At 38.3% G+C, this 23,723-nt stretch overlaps 1 protein-coding gene across 3 annotated transcripts in view; it reads left to right on the forward strand.

Moving 5' to 3' along the window:
• Positions 1 to 23,723, forward strand: part of LOC149312363 (cadherin EGF LAG seven-pass G-type receptor 1-like) — a 187,744-nt gene that overhangs the window by 87,136 nt on the left and 76,885 nt on the right. For all 3 annotated transcript variants that reach the window (XM_089524468.1, XM_089524469.1, XM_089524470.1), the window contains exons 4-5: positions 1,356 to 1,471; positions 9,942 to 10,030. In XM_089524468.1, the coding sequence (XP_089380594.1) occupies positions 1,356 to 1,471; positions 9,942 to 10,030 (205 nt within the window). The remainder of the gene's footprint in view (positions 1 to 1,355; positions 1,472 to 9,941; positions 10,031 to 23,723) is intronic.

Raw genomic sequence — 23,723 nt, forward strand, 5'->3', positions numbered from 1 at the left:
TACAATTTGCATTGCTAGTGTACAAATGTTACTGATTCAGAAACTGTGTAGAGGTTGAAGTTTATGTGTACCATATGCCATAAGTGACAGAATACATACTGTACTATAAAAGCAGCTAAGGAAAGAAGCAAAACCAGTACAAATTCATCTGCATAATCACCACAGGCTGCTTCTTTTTCTCTCCTTGTCACATTTTTGCATTACTTGTGAGTCATCTACTCTTGAGTAGCTTCTCTCTTTCTCCTTTCCACATACCAATATACAGTAATGCCAATGTCAATGCACCCTTTCTTAGCGAGGAGAGATTGTTGTTTGATTCTTGAATCTCTATATTGTCTAAAATGGTATTTCAGCTCATTTACTCTGATCCATCCCACAACTTCCTCCAGGCAGTGGTTCAGCAATTCTGTAACTTTCCTAAAATCTGTAAATGGGAATATTTGGTTTCCAATATCTCTTCAATTTTTTGACCAAAGCCATATAGTATCATCATTTTAGGGCCTAGGATTCTTTTTGGATTTGAAACAACTAAGCCCCCATCAAAATGGCAGCTGTGACAAATCATTAAAGCCCTTTGGAGGAGCCCAACATGTATTTTTCAGCCCTTCAAGCTACGGAGTGCGACCATTCCTGGTATAGTAGCAAGCTTGACTTTTAATGGCTGGTGTCACAAGTGTCCAAATAATAGTTTAGTTGTTAATCCATTGATACTATATCTTAGTGGCAGAAAGTACGGTATGCTTTTATTGCAAAAGACTGCTGGTTCAATTATTAACATCTCTAATTAAAAGGATCTGGTTATGGGTGATAGGAATTACTTTTGCCAAAAATTGCTTGTTTAAATATATAAGACTAGATTGTATGGGCAAGCGGTGTCATCTGGTGTAAGTCAACTTTCTATATTTTTATAGACAGAACTTGGAAATGTTACTTTTTGGACTATAGCTCACACAGTTTTCCAGCCAACTTGGTTAGCAGGCATGCTAGCTGGTTTCTGGGAGGTCTAGTCCAATTTTTTCCAAGCTTTGCTGCTGAGCATAACACTTTAGTTTTTCCTATGTAAATTGGAGGTAGTGATGTCCCAAAATTTGTTCAGAACTTATTTCCCCAGCCATCCAAAGTGCATGTCCAAAGCCTTTTCTCATGCACATGGGTGCCATTTAACATAAGGACAAATGTTTTGCTAATACATTATGAAGTAGAAAGGACAATAGTCAATTTTAAATCCAAAGCTATACCAAAGAATTCCTCCTGTGTGAACCAAATTGCTGGAAATTTTTATGTGGTTTGATTATAGAGGTGCTTGTCTTTAATAATACTTTTTGTGACATTTGTGGGTTTTTTTCCTCATATAGGTTTGCAACTAGAGAAAAGAATGCTCTGCTTCTCTACAATGGCCGTTTTAACGAAAAGCATGATTTCATTGCACTTGAGATCATTGAAGAGCAGATCCAGCTGACATTCTCTGCAGGTCTGTTTTTCTGTCTGTTTAGTTTGCTAAAAAGTTAACTGAACAGAACTTACTGTATTGAAAACTCATATCTAATTCCCATATTAAGGTTGCAGTGCTACACACAGAAAATACAGTGTGTATTTCTTTAACTTTCCCAACTTACAGCCTTCCAGATATTTTAGACAACAGCTTTCATCATCTCTGACCATTGGGAAAGTTGGCTGGGGCCAGTGGGAGTTGTAGTCAAACTTTCTTGCAGAGATGCTGTGGGTCCTGACATAGTGCCTTGAGCACCAGTGTGCATCTAAACATGTCTCTTCACACTTGCCAGATTTCATAGCCATCTTGATTTATAAAATAATTACAGACAAGGGATGCTGGTCCTGCTGCAAAGTGATGCACTAGCCTCCAGCACTAATTTTATTTCCAATACCTCTGGGCCCCATAAAAGCATGCATAGGAAAAAAAAAATAAGTTAATGGGTATGGGAGTACTTTGGGTGGGTACAGATTTGCAAGGATATTCCCTGTGCATCTTTCTGTCTGTTTTTCTTGGGGTTTTTGTACTGCATGTTTGATAATGTATGTGTGGTATATTTTGCTGCTTTATGTTTCTTTGAGCAGCACCAGTTTGCCTTCTGTGAAATACAGTTTGCTGTGTTTTCTGGGAACTATATGTGATTTGCCATTTGGAGCCCAGTTCTCATTTCTGCCTTGCACTCTGAGAAGATTTTCATACCAGTGCTTAAGTGCTGGTAAATTGTTGCTGAAACGCTGAGGAAGCGTGTGTGTGTGTGTGTGTGTGTGTGTGTGTGTGTGTGTGAGAGAGAGAGAGAGAGAGAGAGAGAGAGAGAGATCAACGTCAGGGAATTGTCAGCTCCTCTCTAGCATCACTGAATGGTTCAGGAAGAGGGAATTTCCTCTGAACAGAAACTTTGCGTTCAGAGGAAATTCCCTCTCCCCGAACGATTCAGTGATGCTAGAGGGGAGCCGACAATTCCCTGATATTGAGGGAGCACGCCAGGCTTTCACACATGCACATTTGCTCACTGTTTTAGCAACAATTTACAGCAGTTACTGCATGGTAAACACTGTTATGAAAATCTTCTGAGGCTCTTTCAGTTTGCTTTCTGTAAAGAGGTGTTAGATCACTGTGGATTAGAAGAAGCACTTTTGTGTTTTGGAGCTCAGATGCCACCTCTGTCTTATATTGTGATTTTTTGAGAAGTTGCTTTCATTTTGGAACCATCAATTTACCTTCTGGGAAACAGGTGTTTTGTGACTGACCACGATGGCAGCCGTTTTTAAAGAGCACATACAACACACTCAAAATTTGAAATGTGCTCACTGGATAGTTGAATCCAGGGATAACGAATCTATAGATATGGAGCGCTAACTATATTGCTGCTGCTGCTGCTGCTGCTGCTGCTGCTTCAGTTGTTGTTAGTTTGATAAAAGTTAAAAGGCTTTGTCACTCCTGCACCAGATTGTCCATACATGTCCAGACATCATCCATTGTCAAAGGTTTGCAATATTGAAGCACATATTGATTCAAGTACACGGCTCTGAATGCCCAATTGTACAAAGTATAAATGTTCACAATTTTCTTTAGATCTATTCATGTACTTAAAATGAAGCACTTGGCCCATATTTAACTTATGTTTTAATATTAGTAATCTTTAATCTCTTTTTATAAAACTTTTGTACTTCTGTTAATTCAATTATTGTAACCCACCTTGAATCACATTGTGGGAGAAAGGCAGGAAATAAATCTTTGAAAGAAATAAAATAAATAAAAATATTTTGCAGGAACAGACCTTGTATTTTGTGTATCGAGTGAATAGCATCTGGCTTCTGGAAACAGAAAAATGCAAAAAGTTGGACTGTTTGAGGTTTAAGTGAATTAACACCAATAATAGTGCAATTGTATTCAGAAGCAAGTCCCACTGTGTATAGTGCTTCAGTCCTCAGTCCTGAAGCACACTTCAGGCTTCAATACTGTACATACAATAAGGGGGAAAGGCTTATTTCACATAGTAGGACTAAGTTCTCTGTGGTAGAATTCAAAGATATAGCCGTGTTAGTCTGTAGAATCAGTACATAGAGATCTTGTAACATCTTTGAGACTAACAGAAATCCAAATGCATCTGATCCAAATGCATCTGAGGAAGTAGACTGAAGTCTAAGAAAGTTCATACTGCCAATTTCTTTCTTTCCATTAGTACTAAGTACTCTATGTACTAAGTTCTCTGTGTATATCAGTAAGAGTGTGCTGTAAACAAATGAGCCAAAAATAGAATACAAAAGCCAGCACATAAAGCAAGCATGTGGTATTTTGTAAGTATCATCCATTACTTCTTGAAAATCATTTTATTTGATTGAATAGCCAGATAGTTCTGAATATTACTAGGCTAATACTATTGGTTTATATTTTGTAATCAAATCATTTTACTCTCTAGTTCTCAGATCTCCCAAGTGTTTTCAGAAACAAAAACAAAACAAGAATGAAGCAATAAATTCAGACTGTAACTGCTTTAATAACAGTAGTGACAGCAAAGGATCACTCAATAGATAATAGTAATGAACAGCGAAGGCTCTCTCAACAGATAAGGCATCCTTGACTAGGTTTCAACAGTTGGTTGAAAACAACTGTAGACCGAACAGTAGGTTGAAAACAACAGTACGTTGTTCCTGTTGCCTAATTAAATTAAATTAGCCGTACTATCTCTAATTACAAGATATTGCTAAAGATGTTATGAAAAGCCAAAATCAGTCTTGCCCCAAGCCTGGTTTTGACATTTTTATGTCTCAGTTTCAAAATAGGACTATTGTAAAAGTTGTCATGCAAACTGTCTCAGGATCACAAAGTGATGTGCAGATAATGGCAGCTGTGTGATTTTACAAATAGGAACTTGAGAAGATGAGAAGTCAGGTCCTTAAATGCACTCTCATTCACTTTTCATGCATGAGATATAATTAGATGGATAAAGCATTTTGCCCAAAGCAGTGGTTTCCATATTTGTTAACTCTAATTGGAAATCAACCTATAGTATATAGTAGGTGAAGAAGATTTCTATCTAGATGGTATCAGTTATTTTTCAGTGTCTGTTACCCTCAAGCATTTTTATCTAGACAAGGAGAGGTATTAAGAAAGAATGATAATGATGCAAAGGAAATAGCTTATCTTGCTTTATGTCTGCATAGCCAGAAACTCTTTGCATTTTTGCAGTAAAACATGGAGGGGAAAAAGAAAAAGAACATAATCACTTAATGCATACATTCATCTTTTGCATAGTCACAAAGATATTTGAGATATTAAATTTTGCAGGCATATCTGCATGCTTTGCAGTATCTCCACTTTATGAAAAATATGACCCATGAAAACATTTCCTGTTTATCATGCATTCTGATTTAAAAAGAGAAATCTTTTTAAATCTTACTACCACTAGATTTCAGATTCTGCCTTCAAGTCATTTCTGATTTATGGTGACTCTAAGACAAGCCTGTCACAGGTTGTCTTGGCAGAATTTGAAATCTAGTGGTAGTAAAATGATCCCTTGCTCACAGCCACTGTGGATGCAGATGGTATCCTTGGTCAGCTAAGCGCCCTTGAATCGATTGGTTTTTGTTACTTGTGGATGCTGATATACATACCTATTTATCCACTAGTTATTTGCATCTAGTTAGGTAAAAGTATACCTAGGAGCCAGTGTTTTTTTGTTGATGATGTTAATTACAGGTTGGCAAAAATTACAATAGATAACCCTACATCTGATTTACATGCAAATGTAAATCACAAAATGTTTCATCAGTCAGCAGCTGTCTGTGTGAACTGCAGAATGGAATGTGCTGAAGTTACTTGGGTTTCTTTGGAGTTTTTGTAACCAAACCATTACTGATAGCATTTGTAGGGAAAGATGGAAGACCATAGAAAAACATTAAAATAATGCTGGATCATACCAAAGGGCTGTCCAGTCCAACACAATGTTTACGTGGTGGCCAGCTTGTTTCTTTGGGAAGGCCACAAACACAATATGAGCAAAATGGCATCCCTCCACAACTGACTCAATGTCCTTGTTAATGGAGGGACTAAATATTCATCTGGCTAGCAGCAGCTAGTCCTCCATGAATTTGACAGGCCTTTAAAAAAAAAACAACCGCTATCCAAGTTATATCTTGTAGTAGTAGCAAATTCTACAATTTAACTATGTGTATTTGTGTATGTGCCTTGGACATATTGGTCAACTTATGGCAAACCCATGAATTTCATAGAGTTTTCTTAGGCAAGGATTACTCAGAGTAGTTTTGCTAATTCTTTCCTCTTAAATATAGTTTATAGCATCTGGCATGTTCTCCCATCCAAGTGCTAACCAAGGCTGATCTGTCTATCCAGTCTCTGTATACTATACATAATCTTACATACTTCTACCATATCTCCACTTACAGTCTTTTTCTTCTGGATGAAAACACTTCCAAACATAGGGACGTTGTTCCAGCCGTTTGATCATTTTGGCTGTCCTTTTTTATACCACATCCAGCTCTGCAATATTCTTTTCCACACATGGTTGTACCATAGATTTATGCAAGGACAGTACAGTATTAGCACTTTTATTGCAATTTCTTTTCTAATTCTAACCAACATGTAATTTACCTTGTTTCTTCCTCTTTTTTATTTTTTAATATTCAATATATATTTAATATTCTTTCTTCTTTTTTAATATTCACCACACTTTGAGATGACCCCGTTCATCACATCTACAAGAACTTCCTTCCTTCCTTCCTTCCTTCCTTCCTTCCTTTTTAGTCATATGCTACTAGGTCAGATCTCATCATTGTAGATCTGTCACCAGGATATTTTTTTTACATTATATGCAAGTCACACACTCTCAGCCTCAGGGGAAGGCAATGGCCAGCTTGTTCTGAACAAACCTTGCTAAGAAAATCCTAGGATAAGTTCATCTTAGGCTCGCCATAAGTCAGAAATGACTTAAAGATGCACACAACAAGGCACCACTTAACACTTGTTTCTCAAGTTTAGAAAAGTTGGTCTTCTTTACAGTCCATTTTTTATCCTAACATGTTTGGTGTCATCAGCAAATCTGGTCCCCACACTGTTCACCCCTGACTCCAAGTCATTCATGAACAAGTTAGAAAGTACCAATTCCAGTAAGGATCCATATATTGCACAGTGCAATTTATTGTATTTGAATGAACAAGATAGTAGAAGTAGAATTAGAGGCTGTTGTTGAGACATTTTCACAGATTTATGGGGGGAAAGTGTGATCATTAATGAAACAGAAGACCAAGGCTTGCTGACAGTACTGCTAGCCAGCCAGTATGTTAGGTGGAGATATAAGAGAAAGCGGAACAGTGAACTATAGCTCTCTAATGCTCATGAAAACAAACAACAAAGAGGTTAGCCTATTCATCATGTTTAAAGACAGGCAATATTTGTGTTCTTCTCTCAGCTTAATATCTTGCTGTATTAACTCACCAGGTGTGTGTGTTAAACTGAAGTAAATGTTTGCATTAATACAACCAGAAATATATAGTAGTTTATTTTATAATTAATTTCCCCTTTTCTTTCTTTTCTTCTTCTCCTTCTGTAATGGGAACTATTCTCCAAGTAGTTATTCATGACAAACCTCAACCTGTTCAGTTTGACAGGACTTTGTGTACTTTTGCTGTAGATATTTGTTTTGGTATTACCTCAGAATAGCAATGAATAGTCACCCAGCTGGTTTTACTGGTCTGCAGAACTAATCTGAAGTTCTGTGCTTTATCAAATCCAATCTTTAAAAGACATTTAAATAGGAAAGGAAGGAAGCAATGTCATTCATTGCAGGGTTAGACTCTCTGCAGCTTTTTCAAAGAAGACAAATATTTTCTTTGTTCCTCAGCACCTTATCTGAAAGTCTTACAATTTTCCATCATGAAGAAAGAAAATCAGAAGAATGGGTAGCAACTGTTTTCTTTATCAGTGTTTGTTCCTCATGTTTACATTTTGTCAGGAAATGTGGCTGCATCCACACTGCAGAAATAATCCAGTTTGATACCATTTTAACTGCCATGGCTCAGTGCTATAGAATTCTGGTAACTGTAGTTTGTTGTGATACCAGAGCCCTTGCACAGAGAATACCAAGTGCCTCAGAAAACTACATTTCCCAGAATTCCATAGTATTGAGCTATGGTCGGTAAGTGGTGCCAAACTGAATTATTTCTGCAGTGCAGGTACAGCCTCTGAAGACCAGTGTTCAATTCCCAGCTCTGCCATGAGACCTACTAGGTGACCTTGGGCGAGTCACAGGCTCTCAGCCTCAAGGGAAGGCAATGGCAAACCTCCACTGAACAAATCTTGCCAAGAAAACACCATGATAGTCTTTCCTTAGGGTCGCTATAAGTAAGAAACGACTTGAAGTCACACAATAACAACAGTACATTTTCAGGGTTACCAGTTGTTTCAGAAAATTGTTGTTGTTGTTGTTTATTCCTTTATATCCCACCTTTCTCCCAATAATGGAACTCAAGATGGCTAACAACATATTTAAAATAATTCAAATTTAAAACTATGTAAAAGCATTAAACAACTTATAAAGTTAAAATATTAGACATTGAAATATTAAAATTCATTAAAAGGCTATAACAGCACTGCACCATATTAAAAGTGCAGCCCTAGTTGGCTTGTAAAAACCTGCATAAAAATGTTTTGACTTGATGATGGAAGAACAAGGACAGGGCCATCTTAGCCACTTCAGAGAGGGAATTCCCAACTTTGGGAGTAGCCAAGCACTGAGAAGGCCTCTCCTTTGTAATCTGAGCCTAAGAAGGTTGGTGGGACAGAGAGAAGGGCCTCTGCAGATGATCTTGGATGTCTGATGGACTCAAAAGGCAAGAGGATGTGATCTAAACTTACATATTGTCTGCATGCAGTTGAATACAACATATCAATTCACATCACATATTTCTAGTTCTGAAGCAACTAAATATATATATATATTGTACGTTGGATGCCATTTCAGAGGAAGCTTGGTGTAATGATTTGAGTGTTGGACCAAGACTCTAGGAGACCTGAATCCTTGTTATGCCATGGAAACCCACTGGGTGATTTTGGTCAAGTCACACTTTGACAGCCAGGAGGAAAGCAATGGTAAACCTTGAACCTTTCCAAGAAAATGCAATGATAGAGTTGCCATAAGTCAAAGTTGACTTTAAGGAGCACAACAACAATACATGCAACTGACATTTTTTGCATACGGTTTTCCCTCATTTATAACACATCTTTACTAGTGTTTTTGTTACTCATTTCTGCAGGCCATCAAGTTAACAGTAGCTGTTTTCACGTCTGTTATATTCACAGAAATGGTCTGCATGCCACTAACATTTCAAATCAGCCCAACATAGTGCTTTCTCCAATTGTGTTAGATGGGTTGGCAGTCCCCTGAAAAACCAGTTTTGCAGCACTCTTTTGACATTCCTCCTGGATGTACGGGTGTTACTGTTGTTGTGCTCCTTCAAGTCATTTCTGACTTTTGGTGACCCTAAGGTGAACCTATCATGGGTTTTTCTTGGCCAGATTGGTTCAAAGGAGTTTTGCCATTGCATTTCCCTGAGGCTGAGTGCGTGTGACTTACTCAAAGTCACCCAGTGGGTTTCATGGCCAAGCTGGGAAACAGACCCTGATCGCTGGAATCGCTCGCAGTCAAAGCACTCAAAACCCTGCACCACGCTAACCAAATGTGCTTTCCATCTTGTCTATAATGTGACAGCAGGACTGTTTGTGTGTAAGTATCCGAAGGAACATGTACTTTATGACTCCTATATTGCAACAGAGGCACTGACAATTACTTCATTTCCAGACACAAGTCATGGTGCTGGCAATTGTCTTTGAATAGCTCGGGCCTAATGGACTATCTCTTCACATATAAATGTGCAGATTCTTGCAAGATTGGGTGAAGAAGTTTCCAACAGTGTGACAGATACAACACATTGGAATCAAGGAGAGAGCCATGCTGAGGATTTGGATCTATCTGTTAAGGACATGTAATTTGGCCATCTGCCATGTGACTGAGATATTTAAGTTTGAGTTGTCGTGTTGAAGAATTGTTTCTGTGCACCTGTGAACTGATATTGAGGTTTTAAAATATTATTTTATTCACTGTAGTTGTTTCTCCTTGTTATATGTGATATCTATTTATTAAATATTTTGAAATGTTTTTATCTTGATTTGGACTGCCCTTGAAAGTATAATTGCAGTGAAAGGTGAGGTATACATTTTAAGAAGGAATACGTGTTTATAGCTGCCTTTGAAGAAAGCAAATACCTCCCTAGCTGTGCTCTTGGCACATTTACTTTGAGAGGAAGAAGATATTAATCTCTTTGTTCAGTTTTTTATGTTTTCTGATTGATTCATTAATCACACAAATGAAAATGTTGAGAAGTTAAGCCTTTAAGATGTACTCTTTTTCTTCCTTTTCCATGTAATGCTTCAGGGGAAACCACTACAACGGTTGCTCCATTTGTTCCAGGAGGCGTTAGTGATGGACAGTGGCATTCGGTTCAGGTGCAGTACTACAACAAGGTAAGGCACAATGTTTTGATAATATTTTTGTAAACTGAAATGGTCTTAATTCAAGAAGTCTGGGGGCGACACATACAACCCCACCACTTGAGAAGACTTCCCCCAACTTCATCAATTTAATATGTTTTTTTTTAAATAAAACTTTAAAAAGCCCCTCATATCTTTTAGGGGTCACTAGCATAATTTCACCATACTCCCTGCCCTTACATGAGACTTCCCTCAGCTGCCCCTAGACTGTGGAATGACCTGCCAGAAGAGATTCATCATCTGAATACGCTGTCTGAATTTAAAAGAGCATTCAAGACCAGTCACTTCCGGCCGGCTTATCCATATTATTTTTAAATTGTGAATTTTAAATGATGAATTTTAGATGTGAATTATTTTAATATGTGCCCATCTTATTTGTCCTTTTAAATTAATGTATGTTTTAAGTGATGTTTTTTAAGCGATCTTAATTGTTGTTGTCCCCTACCTTGATCCATGGGGAGAGGCGGGTAAGAAATTATTATTATTATTATTATTATTATTATTATTATTATTATTATTATCCTCCCAGATGAAACTAGAAACTACAGTAGAATTAACTAGAAACTTCCAATGGGGGGGGGGGACAGCCCAAATAAAGCTTGAGGAGTGGCAAAAAAGGTGATGAAATTGTTTCCACTATGTCCAAGGTGGGCAACTGTGGAGGAAACTATGGCCATTTCTCATGCCACTTCCGGTCCTACCATTTCTGGTTGCATCACTTCCATTTTGTGTCTGGCCAATTCATTATCTCTTTTCTTTTTGGGAGGCATTTCAAGAGGACAAAACCTCTGTGTTTAGCATGGAGGCTGGGGACTTTGAGACAGCATAATGCAGTTGTCAGAGTGTTGGACTACGACTTTGGTAGACCAGGGTGGGTATCCCTGCTTATCTATGGAAGCCCACTGTGTGGCCTTGCACAAGTCATACTTTCCCAGTCTTAGAGGAGGGAAGTGACAAACTTTCTCTGAATTAGGGTTGCCATTTGTCCCAGAAAACCAGGATATCCCAGATTGAAGGGACTAAAAAATGCCCTGGCTGGGGCTAGCTGGGCCACTTGAAGCAGTAAATCCAGGATTTCACCTCCATTGCAGGCTGATGGGTAGGTTAAAATGTGACAGTGGTGATGAAGCATGCAAGGAGACTTGTAGGCTCTGGTTGCTACTGCACAAGCATAGTATTGCCACCTTACTCTTCCATTTGCTATCTTCTTCCCCTGACAGTCCCAGAAGATATGAAAGGAAAGGGGGTGAGCAGAGATGGGCTTGTGTTGTGTGATGATTGTGTTAGCAACCATGCTAGGCCTAGGCCAGCATGGTGGAACTTCTCTTTACTCTCTTAGTCTCTTTACTCTCTGGGGCTGCTTGGAAGCCCTCTATCTTCACACTAGCTGGGGGGAAAAGAAGGAAAAAAGAGCTCTTAGCTTGGTAGTGGGAATGTGGTGGCACTGTGGTTGAAACATAATGGTAGAAAAAGTGCAGTGATTAATTAATTGAATTGCATAATCAGAATGCAAATTAATAATATGCATACTTATAATAATTTGCATAATACACTAATTAGGTGCCTGGCTATGAGGGACTGGAATATGGCAATCATACTCTGAATAGATCTTGCCAAGAAAACCCTATGATGGGGTTGCCGTAAATCAGATTGAAGGCACAAAGCAACAATGACTGGAATTTTTGGGAGGATTCTGGAGAATTCAAGGCTGCACTTTAGGGTCCAAAAGGGCTGCACTTTGCTCACTCCTGGCAAAACAGGGTGCAGTGGACCTTGTAAAGTTTTAAATGTGGTGATGGGGTGAAAAGTACAATGAAGAGCTGCAAGAAGTCTGCACTTTGTACCCTTGAACCCTAAACAAGTTATACTTAATTAAATTATTTCTCGGTTAGACTACTGTAGCATGTATGATGTAGGGTTGTCACTGAAAAGTGTTCAGAAGCTACAGTTCTGTTCATTTGTTCCAGTATAATTTTGTTTTCTAGCTACAGTTAACTGTTCAAAAGCTACAACTAATGAAAAATGCATGGACTAGACTGCTGTTTGTCTTAACCTTTACAGCAGGGGTGAGAGTAATGCAACCCTCTAGATGTTGTAGGGGTATATTTCCTGACATTTTTCATTATTAGCTATGTACACTAGGACTGCTGGAACTTGCAGTCCAAAACATCTGAAAGTGCACATGACTCCCAACATTTATTTAGAGAGTACATGTCAGTGGTCAACAATTGTATTGGTTCCAATTTGTTTCCATTATCAATTCACATACTGATTTTGATTCAGAATGTCTAAAAGACTACCTTCTTCATTGTGAGCCCATCTAGAATTTGAGATTTTCGGCCCTGTTACCTGTCCTACCACCTGTTGTTTTATAAGCATTTTATACTGAAGCTACTTTCTGTAACAAAATTTTGTTTTGTTTGTACAAAATAGAGCTTTCTCTGTGGCAGCCCCTCAGTTGTGTAACTTCCTCTCAAAGGAGGTTGCTCTGGCTGTACTTTTCTGTGTAGAATTGGACTTTTAAAATTGTCTTTTAATTTGGCTTTTGCATGGTTTTTGCCATCTTCATAATTCATGGTTTGAAGTTGGCTTTGTTTCAATGACCCATAGTAGAAATTAACTTAAATTTGTGTAGATTCAGATATCACAAGCTGTAGGTAATCTAAAGGAGTAGCTAAAATTTACAGACTTCTCATCAAGGCTTCGTCAGACCAGGAAAGGTATCTGTGTGAGACCTGAGTGTTCTCTCCATAATGCTCCACCATGGTTCAGTACTGTGTGCAAACAAGGCCATTATGCCAGCCTGCCTTGAGGTGTTTTATGAAGAAAGCCAACTGATTTCTACATTTACTTTTATTACAGGTTTCTTTTACTTAGTTGGTACAGCTAAGCAACAGCAGTGCATCTACAATGTAGAAATAATGCAGTTTGACACCACTTTAAGTGCTGTAGCTCCATTCTTTAGAATCCTGGGCTTTGTAGTTTTACAGAGTCTTTACCCTTCTCTTACAAAGAATTATAGAAAACTATAAATCCCAGGTTTCTGTAGGATGGAGCCATGGCAGTTAAAGTGGTGTCAAACTGCAATATTTCTATAGGATAGATGCACAGATGGAAGCAAGTACAGTATTTGTAGCTTGTTCCATGTAGATTGCTTTGACATTCATACATTTTGTTACAGTCGGTAACACATACTTTACTTTTGGGTGTTGTTACAGAAAGTAACTTTAATATAAAATGCTGATAAAACGACAGATGATAAAGTAATCCATAGTGTTTTTGCTTGAGCCATTCCTCCTCATTGGCCAAGAAGCCTGGGAAAAGGAGCATATATCAGCTAAAGTCTGGATTTCATAGTATGGTTGTTGGTTTAGAATTTTAAGCAGCTGCCAAAAAGATAAGGCCTTGAGATAGCTCCAGGGTATTCTTTAAAAGGAAAAGTGATCCCACACACATTAGTTAAAAATAAACTTGGTCTCATTTTCATGATTCTTTGCTGTTTGTTCAACTGATAGATGCCTTCTAGCAGTATAATTATTCAGGTTTGAAAATGGGCAAGAAAACCATCTTGCAGCTTTGTATATGGGGAAACAATATTGCTTCTAAAACCTTAGATTCTGTCATTAAGAAAATTAATTGATTGTTTGAAAAAGGAGTCAGTATGACCAGACAGAGGCACTGAGGCTTATAATCAAAGATTGAATAGCTGGCTTTTTGGCTTGTTTATTTATTTATCAACAGGCCTTTGGGGTGGTTTACAAAAATTTCAGTAATAAATTAAAGCAAGAACACTACAGCATAAAAGCAGGATAAAGCAGAGTTAAAAGAAATGTAATGTCTTATAAAAGCAATGTATGGAAGATTCTAAAGCCTGGGAACATTTTAAGGAATAGATCTTTGCTTGGCACCAAAATGATATAAGGGAAGGTGGGGTGCAGGTGACTTTTGATGTGTGGAGATCATTCCAGAGCCAGAATGCCTTCACTAAATAGGATACTTCCCTGTAGTCAATTCCCATACTTCCAATCAGGGACATGAAGAAAGTTTGTTGTGTGTCCCTGAATATTAGAAGGATGAAGTCAACAGAGGACTTGTGTTGAAATACCAGTCCAGGGTTGGAAAAACAACAACAAAACAATACCTCCCCAACCCAGGTTTTTTGGTTTAAACTTTTTTTTTTTTTTTTTGCATTAATCTTTAATGAAAACATTGGAATCCTGTTTATTATATTAATACTGTGAAGCATTATTTTATGTATTAGAAAGCTTGCATAACCATGTTTTCACACTTTATAACATTAACAATCGAAAGTTATTAGGTTTTGGTATGATTTACATCTTTCAATAAAACTTCAGGAATTTTATTGACCAGCAAGAAGCCTATATACAGGACCTTTAGTTAAGTAGCAAAATGAATTTCAGATTTATGGCCACTAGCTTAAATTAATGCTTAAGTGTTCTTTAAAAAGTGCTCTTTCAAAGCAAGTTGTTTCGGTTGAATTTATGTTAATTGAAGGCTTTGTTTCTGAATGGCATTTTTTTGCACTATAAAATAAAGTGATTAAAAAGAAGCAACTGACACTGAATAATGGTCTGACAATGAACAACTGCCAATAGACTGTTAAAAGTGAAAATGTTTTAGTTCAATAATTGTTGTATCAGTAAGAAGATTGCAAAATAGTAATATCCAGACTTTAGAAAAACAATGAAAAATAATATTAAAAAAGGAATTTTTTTTTAAGTCATTTGATTTAAACCAAGATTAAAACCATGGTTTAAACCAGCCTGGTTTAAACCAACCAACTCTGAGGTGTAGTGAACCATGGTAGGAAAAAATACTTTCCTTGTTCTCTGTGAGGTCAGAAAAGCTTGCAATAGCTTTTCAGTGCATGATAGGAAAGTGTGTGTTGTATTACAGGCTCTTTTCAGTAGGCCTTAATGGGCTGTTGGTTGGCATGAGGAAGGATAAATCATGAGCTCAACTTGCCCTTAAGGCTTTATTCCCAAAGTGATTGAAGCTGAGATCAACACTTCTAGCTCTAGTATATATATTCAGAGACAGTTCATGGGTTGACTCTTGTTTTAACAAGGTCTGCAGATTTTTAAAAAATTTACCATGAGAGCTTTGCTAAGACAGAGATAATTTAGGGATTATGGGTTGTGCCAAGATAAATGGGATGTTATGTCTAAACTTGATACTATTCAGACACATCAGAATATAATTCAGATGTATTGCTTCACTTAAATTATATGCAGGCAGATACTTTGGAAAGGATGTGACATTTATATTCAACTCTACACTGTTTCCATTTTTCATGCAATCTTTAACTCCACTTCATAATAAAAATAAATTTTGCCCAAATAATATGAGCATCATTTCATTCTAAATTTCTATTCAAACATTTCCTTGCTACATATATCTCTTCTTTGTTCTAATGAAATGCTTCATTAATGTGTCAATCTGCCATACCCAGTTTCCCTAAACATATTCACATCGATCCCTATCAATTGTGTGTGTGGGCAGGAGGTGTCTTGGGATCACCCACATGAAAGCCATACAAGAAGCACACGGCCCTGGCTGCTCCTGTCCTGTATCCCCGGAGAAGCACATGGGGGATATCCACATGGCCCTTAAGGCTCAGAGCACCTTACAGCTTCCCCCCTCAACCAGTGTAGTGGCAAAGAAAGTGAAAAACCCAGTAGTGGACAGGGAGAAGGAAAGAAATTTTAGATGAAGAGAGGGAAAATAATTCAAAAAGACTTAGTGAGATCCAGTTTTCATGAAAGAATGATCAGAAGGAAGCAAATGGAGGGGTGATCTGACATTATGTAGCCTTTGGTGCTGTCTCACCCTCAGTATCCCAGCACTTTACACTGCACACAAGAGAATCCGGTCTCCTTTTCCTTGTGGCCATCAAAAGGTGGTCCTTCCCTCACAGTGCTGTATGCTGCTCAGGTCCAGAACCCTATTGTTCACATAGCATTCTGTTAAAAACAACAACAATCCAAGCTGGTGTCGCTTATAGCTGCAGTTCTACTAAACTTATTTATACTCAAAATATCACCTCAGTGGATAGCTAACCATTGGATAATTTCAATATCAATTTGACTTGTCTTACTGTACTGTTGAATAACTATGTTAAAAGCTACCTTTTAAATATCTTGATGGAATTTTGGCTCTTTTGTCTTCAGTTGTTGGGATCTTCTCAGTACAGTCGGCCCTTCTTATACACGGATTTTTTATACACAGATTCAAGCATCCACGGTTTGAAAATGTTCAAAAAAGTATAAATTTCAAATATCAAACCTTGATTTTCCATTATTTATTCACAAGATGTGTTTCGATTGTGTTTTAAAGTGATCTTTGAAATCTGTGTCTGGGGCTCTGTCTGCATATGCGAAATGAACCAGCCTCCCCTCTTTCTCTTGGTGTGTTGTTCGGATGATGCCGAACCCAATCCCCAAGCCTGAGGATAGTCTGGATAATGTCTGCCCCTTTCAGTGCCAAAGATGTAGTGTTCTTGCTTTAAGATGCATCCCACTATGCCCATGGTGTGGCAGCAGCAGTGGCAAGTTGCTCATTCAGAGGTCAGAACAAGGAGCCCAGTGTTTCAGTTTTAGTTAGTTTCAGTTAGTCTCAAAGGTGGTACAAGATCTCTTTACATACTGATTTTACAGACTAAAAAAGCTGTATCTTTGAATTCTACCATCTGAGACAGCTGGTGTCTATACTGAATGGGCAGGTTTGCATGGGCTGTATTGCCTTTTTGTTATTATTTCTGTTGCTAAATTCCAGACTGAAATCTTAAGTGATGTATTTCAGATCACTAAGAGATTGACCAGTCAGTCTTGATCTACCTTCTGTCTATTGAACTATAATGTATCTGAACTTCCATAAAGTCTAGACAGTAGTGATGGTCATATTGTTACCATATTAATCTTGCTACCTTCCTCTTTATTTAATTATTTACGCTTGTAACAACCTATTTTCAAATGGAGGTTACAGCTGCTTTTTAAATGTGTTTGAAATTCAAAGAAGTAGCACCTTTAAGACTAACTGGATTTTATTTTTGCATGAGCTTTCATAGATATAAACCCACTTCTTTGGTTGCTTACAGTGTTAATAAATGCTCAGATATAAAGCATATATATATATATACAGTTGTGGAAGTGGCGTGGAATGTAATAAGATCCAGAAGGATGCAAATCACAATCCATACCCCTAAATTTTCAAAGGGCTGCATATTGAGGTACACGTCTTTCAGATACAGGTCTGTCAGAAAATCAATTGTGTAAATGAACTGATATATCCATAATAGCTTTCTAAGTAGCCAGTGTCTTTATTTTTCTCCATAAAATTTAAAGCAACTAAGGTGTATGTTTTAGTGATTCCTTCAGCATAAGTGCAACTTCATGAAAGTGAATTTCTCTCCCTGAAACCAACTCTTTAACGACTGCAGATTTGCATTCCCTATGAAAGATTACAGAATATTTTTAAATTCCAGTGTTATTTCTACTCTGGATGAATTTTACTGTAAAATTAAAAGCTGCACAAGTATCTTTGACTTATTATACCACCTGCAAAGCATCTTAAAAGAAAACAGGACTTTGATTGATTTTGTAGATTGATTTTGAAATTAAAATCTTTGATGTTGTTCCAGATCCCTTTCCTGTAAAACGTGTTATCTTTAATCAACTGACTAAATTATCTCTCTTTTTAAATACAGAATGAAGCTTTCTCCAAAATTAAATTGAGCATGTCTTTTTCGTGGGAAATGCCCAGTCATATTACGCGCAGTTACACACACACACAGAAAGAGAGAGAGAGAGTTACACAATGTGAACAAATCTTAACAACTACGTCCCCTTAAAGAAAATGTAAGGTGTGGCCTTTTTAATTCCAATGGGATATTTGAGGGCCAGAAGAATTCTGTAGTTTTTTAGTTGGTAGGTAATGTCTTAGAAGCCTTTGACAGGCTAATTGAGCCCTTTGTTTTGAACAAAGCATAAAGAAAAATAGCTGAACCTCTGCAGTCTCTCATGTGGCAACATAACATGTCCTGCAGTCCTGGCTGCCTCTGCAGCTGAAAGATAGATTATCTCATTTCCTTCTTGAAAACAGGTTTTGTATAATGATAGCAACCACCTGTTATGTGACCACAATCATACTGTACTCTGAGATGATAATGGACTCCACTATGCGCCAGTCTCTCGCTATCTTGCCGTTATCCTCTGGAAAATAGAACTCACTAAACATCCTAGGTAAACTCCACTTTAATCATTTAGATGGTAATCTCAAAATAGTTGTTATTCCAGAGTTATTAATAGTAGTGATATTTATGGTTTGGCTTTAAGGTGCCTGAAAAATGATTGAAGTTCCTACAGTCAGAAATGCTTTTTAACAAGAGGTGATTCTTTTATCAGTTTGCAAAAATAGATGGCTACTTCTTAAATTTCAGCCACAGTCAGGTATGAAAACATATAAATGGTATTGACTTAAGGCCAGTCACACCTTTATCATATGAGAAAATCACAATTCAGAGGCTCCTAGGTCTTATGGCAACCACCAAGACTGTCAGTCAGGACATTGTCCTCTGTATTTTCTTTTCACGACCACCTTCAGATCCTCAAAGATCCTTGTGGTGTCTAGATGTGAGAAGGCACAGGCCTTTTACATTTAGCATACAACAGTATTTTGTTGCTCCAGCAGACTATTTGTTTGTTATGTTGGCCTAAAAAAAGGGGACAACAGGTGTCTTCACAATGATTCTCCAAATGGATGATACAGTTAGACTCGCTTATGAAATGGCTAACCAGTTTATATCTGGTTGGACTACAAGAACATTCCAGCAGGGCAGTGGCTTATTTGTCAGTGTGGCTTTGCTGAGTTCCCCTGCCTGAGCTATGCAAAGCCATCACCTAGTTAATCACAGCTGTAACCGTTTATACAACATTATAGACTGGACTGCAGACCCAAGATGGATGCCTAGTTTGAGCATTATGTGCTTTCTTCTGTTTTTCAGTGACTGACCCACCAACTTCTGGTTAGCTTCACAGTTTGTGTGAGGCACTGAGACCATGAAGAAGAAGAAGAGGTTGCTTACCTGTAACTGAGGTTCTTTGAGTAGTCTTCTGTGCTCACACAAGCCCTCCCTATCTCCCCTCTTTCAGGTCCCTGTATATTTCACGGTGTATTTGGAAACTGGAGGGATAGTAGCTTAGTGGACTGGGACATGTGCAGTAGGCAGGAGAGAACAGGATTTCCCAGCAAGCTGTTTAGCTCTAGAACATTCTGACTGGAGTCACTATGCAGGTGCAAAACACATTTGTGTGGGGGTACAGATGACCACTCAAAGGACCACTTAAGCAACTTGGTTTTCTTCAGCTTTGTATAATCTATTTTGAATTAAGAGATGTTCCCCAAGTTCTCATCCAAAGACATTTGATGGCACTTGATAATAATTGTTCAAAAAGGCCAACAAATTTGTGACGTTAAACCTAGGGCCTTTGCTTGCAAAGCATTTGCTTTGCCAGTGAGTTAAAGTCGCTCACCCACCTTTGTAGTTGTAGCTGAGAGCAGTGTGGTGTAGTGGTTTGAACACTGAACTAGGACTCTGATGACTAGGGATCAGCTTGCCCATGGACACCCACTGGGTGACCTTGGGCAAGGCACATTCTCTCAGCCTTGGAAAGAGGCAAAGGCAAACCCTCTCTGAACAAATTCTGTCAAAAAAATCATGATAGGTTTGCCTTAGGGTCATCCTAAGTTGGAAATAAATTAAAAGCACACAACAATAACAAGAACAGCAAGAGAGATTCATAATCATTATCAGCATGTGTCTTTTGGGTATGCATTGATTAAAAAAACAGTTAAAAACCCATAAGCGTGAAGACAAACAACCACCCAAAGGGAAGGTATTTTTACCATACATCAAAGGAGTCACAGACAGAATATCGAAACTGGTGAGGAAACACAACCTCCAGATGATCTACAGACCAACCAAGAAAATCCAGCAAATGCTGCACACAGTGAAGGACAGGAGAGACCATCTCACAGCCACAGGGGTTTACTGCATACCATGCATAGTCTACATCGTCTACATCGGTACCACCAAACACAGCTTCCAAACATGAATCAAGGAACACAAGAGACACTGCAGACTGAGGTCAGCCAGAAAAATCAGCAGTAGCAAAACTGTTTGGGGCATGAAATGCTGTTTGAAAGCACTGGAAGCCATTGAAATCCATAAACACCTGGACAAGAAATGCTTAAAGTAAACAAGGGGGTTTGACCGTTTTGCCTCGGATCATTGCCGTGGCGACCAGACGCTGCGGCAACGATTCGCTCCCTCTCAGGAGCAAAAAGAACTTGCCAAATGCAGTTTCTCGGAAGGGGCGCCTTGCGTGGAGCGCCGTTTGGGTGCTCCGATGTCCATGCATCATCATGGCGTGCCCCATGTTGATGGGTGCACTCCAGCATGGCACACGGGTGACAAAAGTAGGGCTGGGTGTGTGTGGACGCCCAGCCTGACTGAGCCCTACTTTCAGCCCCAAGCTGGCACAAAGTGCCCGTCTGTTTAGGGCCAATGTTTGGCTACCAGTCCTGAAAAAACCAAAATCAAGACCCAGCCCATGACATGAAAACCACCCAGGCTCAGAAGATAATGGATCATTAATTAAATAGACACTCTGAGGCCTCGCCATTCAACAACAGACCAAAACAGAGATTTAAATGCAAATCATTTCCTCTCAACCAAGGGTCACACTGTGTGTGTGTGTGTGTGTGTGTGTGTGTGTGTTTATACCAACTCACTCCCATGCCAGCATTCTCTGAAGTTGCCAACCACAGATGCTGGTGAAACATCAGGAATAAACTCTTCCAGAACATGGCCACATTAGTCTGAAAACCCCACAAAAAACTATAATTAAGATTTTGCAAACATATTTGTAAATTTATAGATTTGTTTGTTCAGAAATGAGCTGCAGTGAGTTTGGAGGTGCTTACTTCCTAGTGAATGTGTTTAGAGCCACAGCTGTTTATGTTTTAGACAACATAAGGCATGTTCTAAAAAGCCCTTTTAGCATAGTGGACTGCCCTATGCCCTATGTATATTATGCAGGGTGTGCGAGTTGTTTATCTGTAACTTCATCCCCTAGACTAAGATCCCGAAGTATATAATACTTTGTCCAGTGCCAGCAGAATCAAAACTTTTTTTGCCTCCCACCAGAACCCTCTGTGCTGCCAAATACCTGATCCATAAATTTTCGCAGTCCTACAGAACAGATTTATAGAGCACAGTGGGGGAAGTTCTGCAGGAATGAAAGAGTAGTATCACCAATTCTGGACAAAGTACATTGAATCCTGCTCATAGTGTTTCCATGATATGTGGAAACTATAAAGTGGGCTAGCAACATGATATTTTTGATCTCAGTGAGGTGACGATTACGTGGAAAGGGCGTACACAATTGCTTCCAGGAATTAATTTAAATATTACTATAAGAGACTTATAGAGAACCTGAAAGACACACAGAGGAACATTAAAAACAACAACATCAAATTCTGTCTCCTTCATTCAGTATGAACATTTGAAAGGGCTATAGATGTGCTGAGAAAATTTTGTATAGTATTTTTGCCATTTCTGGTTCAAGTGTCACTAATACTCAGATGCAGAGAGAGATAGAATTCAAGATATTAAATCCTGATGGGTACAGAACTAATTCATTAAAGGATTGAGTAGGATTATCTGTATAAACAGTATCATTGGAGAAGATTATTGTAACAAGACTGTGACTGAAAATAACATCTGTTTCAGTGTGAATTGAATATACATGTGGATTTTATGAATTGCAGATCAACTGTCACTATACATTATAACATGTTGTTAAGTTTCATAAGGTAGTCACTTTTGAAAAATTCAATTCTTGGTAAATTTGAAATGAGTGTCTAACAGTATATCACATATAGTGTGCTTGTGAGATTGTCTTTCTACAGTGTTTTATACTGTGCACCTGGTCTCTGTTGAGCAGCTTTACAACTCTAGTGGTACTAGCATTTGTGCAGCCAAAGCATCTTTGAAAGAGTATCCTATGTATATATTGCTAAGAGTAATATTATTTAATGTGGTTAAGCATGCTAGTCTTTTCCAGTCTCTGCCCGCTTCTTATTTCCTAATTTTGCCACATATTGTCTTGTTCAATCTGGCGAAAAAGAAAAGTGTATCTCAAATAACATTGATATGCAAATACATACATAAATCTCAGATGAAATTTATGAACACTATAGACTGAACGTAATTAATTTATAAGCATATACAGTCATTTTAGCAGAGGCCTATGGCTGTGGTTTTGAAGATTTCTGGAAATGTGAGTTTCAAAATATGTGCCACATGTGTTGAAATAGGTACAACAGGATCAGTGCATCTATGTCGGAGAAAGGACATAAGAGTCAGATGATCCAAATAATCTGCCTCTGCATACAAATCTCTTTCATTCTTCATTCTTGATGCTCAGGACATTGGGGTTTTATGATGGCAGATGCCTGACCTAGACAGTCGGAGAATTATATGGGGCAGAAGGAGCCCAGGAATATTAAGTGATCTAAATGTCTGTCTCTCTGTATGACATCATACTGGTCAAGTGACCTGTCGCCCAGTAAACATCAACAAATTCATATTTCCATATAATAAAAATGAACCCCTTCACCAAAATGTTTCCAGGGCTTTCAAATGTGGATGTTACAAATCATAAACGTTACAATGCTTAAGCAAAGTTAGGAAACTTGGAGGGTTTGTGGGGTGGGCTTTTTGAAACTATTTGGGAAAAGCTCCTGCTTTTCTTGCCTGGAACAGCTTGAATGGAGCTCTTCAGTTACACAAAGCTCAGATGCAGGTCAAGTGATGCAGCTAAAAAGCAAATTCATTGGCTCTTTGTACACAATGCCCTTGGTTCTGCAGGGGGGCTTGCATGTTTAATTTACCCTCTCCATAGAGGGGCCCAAGCGTTTTTGTCTGTGTTAATGATATGCTAGCTGGTCAACCATATAATGGTCTCAGATGAGATTTTTGAATGAAGTCTGCTGCATTAGAAGAATATTGCACTTCTTATTTGGAGAAAATCTGCCTCGGTTCTACAGATGACTCTATGAATATTTATTGGAGTTTTATGCTACAGACCACGACTGTGACATCAAAGCATAAGAACAACACATGCAGACATATTGTCCTAAGTATATCACATAGTTTGAAACAGTTGCTGGTGCATCAGTTGTGTTGTGGGACAACAGCAGCAATTATACAGCCTAGCAACTGTAGTTCGCACCTAACTTAGTGAAACCTGCAGACACAAGACCACAAATTTGGATTTAGTCAAACCAATTAGTCCATCTAGCCTGATGTTGTCAACTCTGTCTGGCTTCAGCAATACAAGGTTCCAGGTGGAATCCTTTCATAGCTCTACCTCAAGATCCCTAGTATTCTCTGGTGGTCTTCCATCCAGTTACTAAACAGCCCTGACCCTGCTTAGCAGTCAAAATCAGACAAGACAGAATGGTATCCTTACTGTCTCCAGTGAATAACATATAAAATGGGAAGAAGCAAGCAAGACCCAATTTGTGATCTAGAATCCCAGAGGCATCACTTTCCATATTGAGTCTGGGACAACCTGGAATC

This window comes from Sceloporus occidentalis, unplaced genomic scaffold, assembly GCF_023333645.1.
Source record: "Sceloporus occidentalis isolate IW3139 unplaced genomic scaffold, rSceOcc1.0.p SCAF_5, whole genome shotgun sequence".
Taxonomy (NCBI): domain Eukaryota; kingdom Metazoa; phylum Chordata; class Lepidosauria; order Squamata; family Phrynosomatidae; genus Sceloporus; species Sceloporus occidentalis.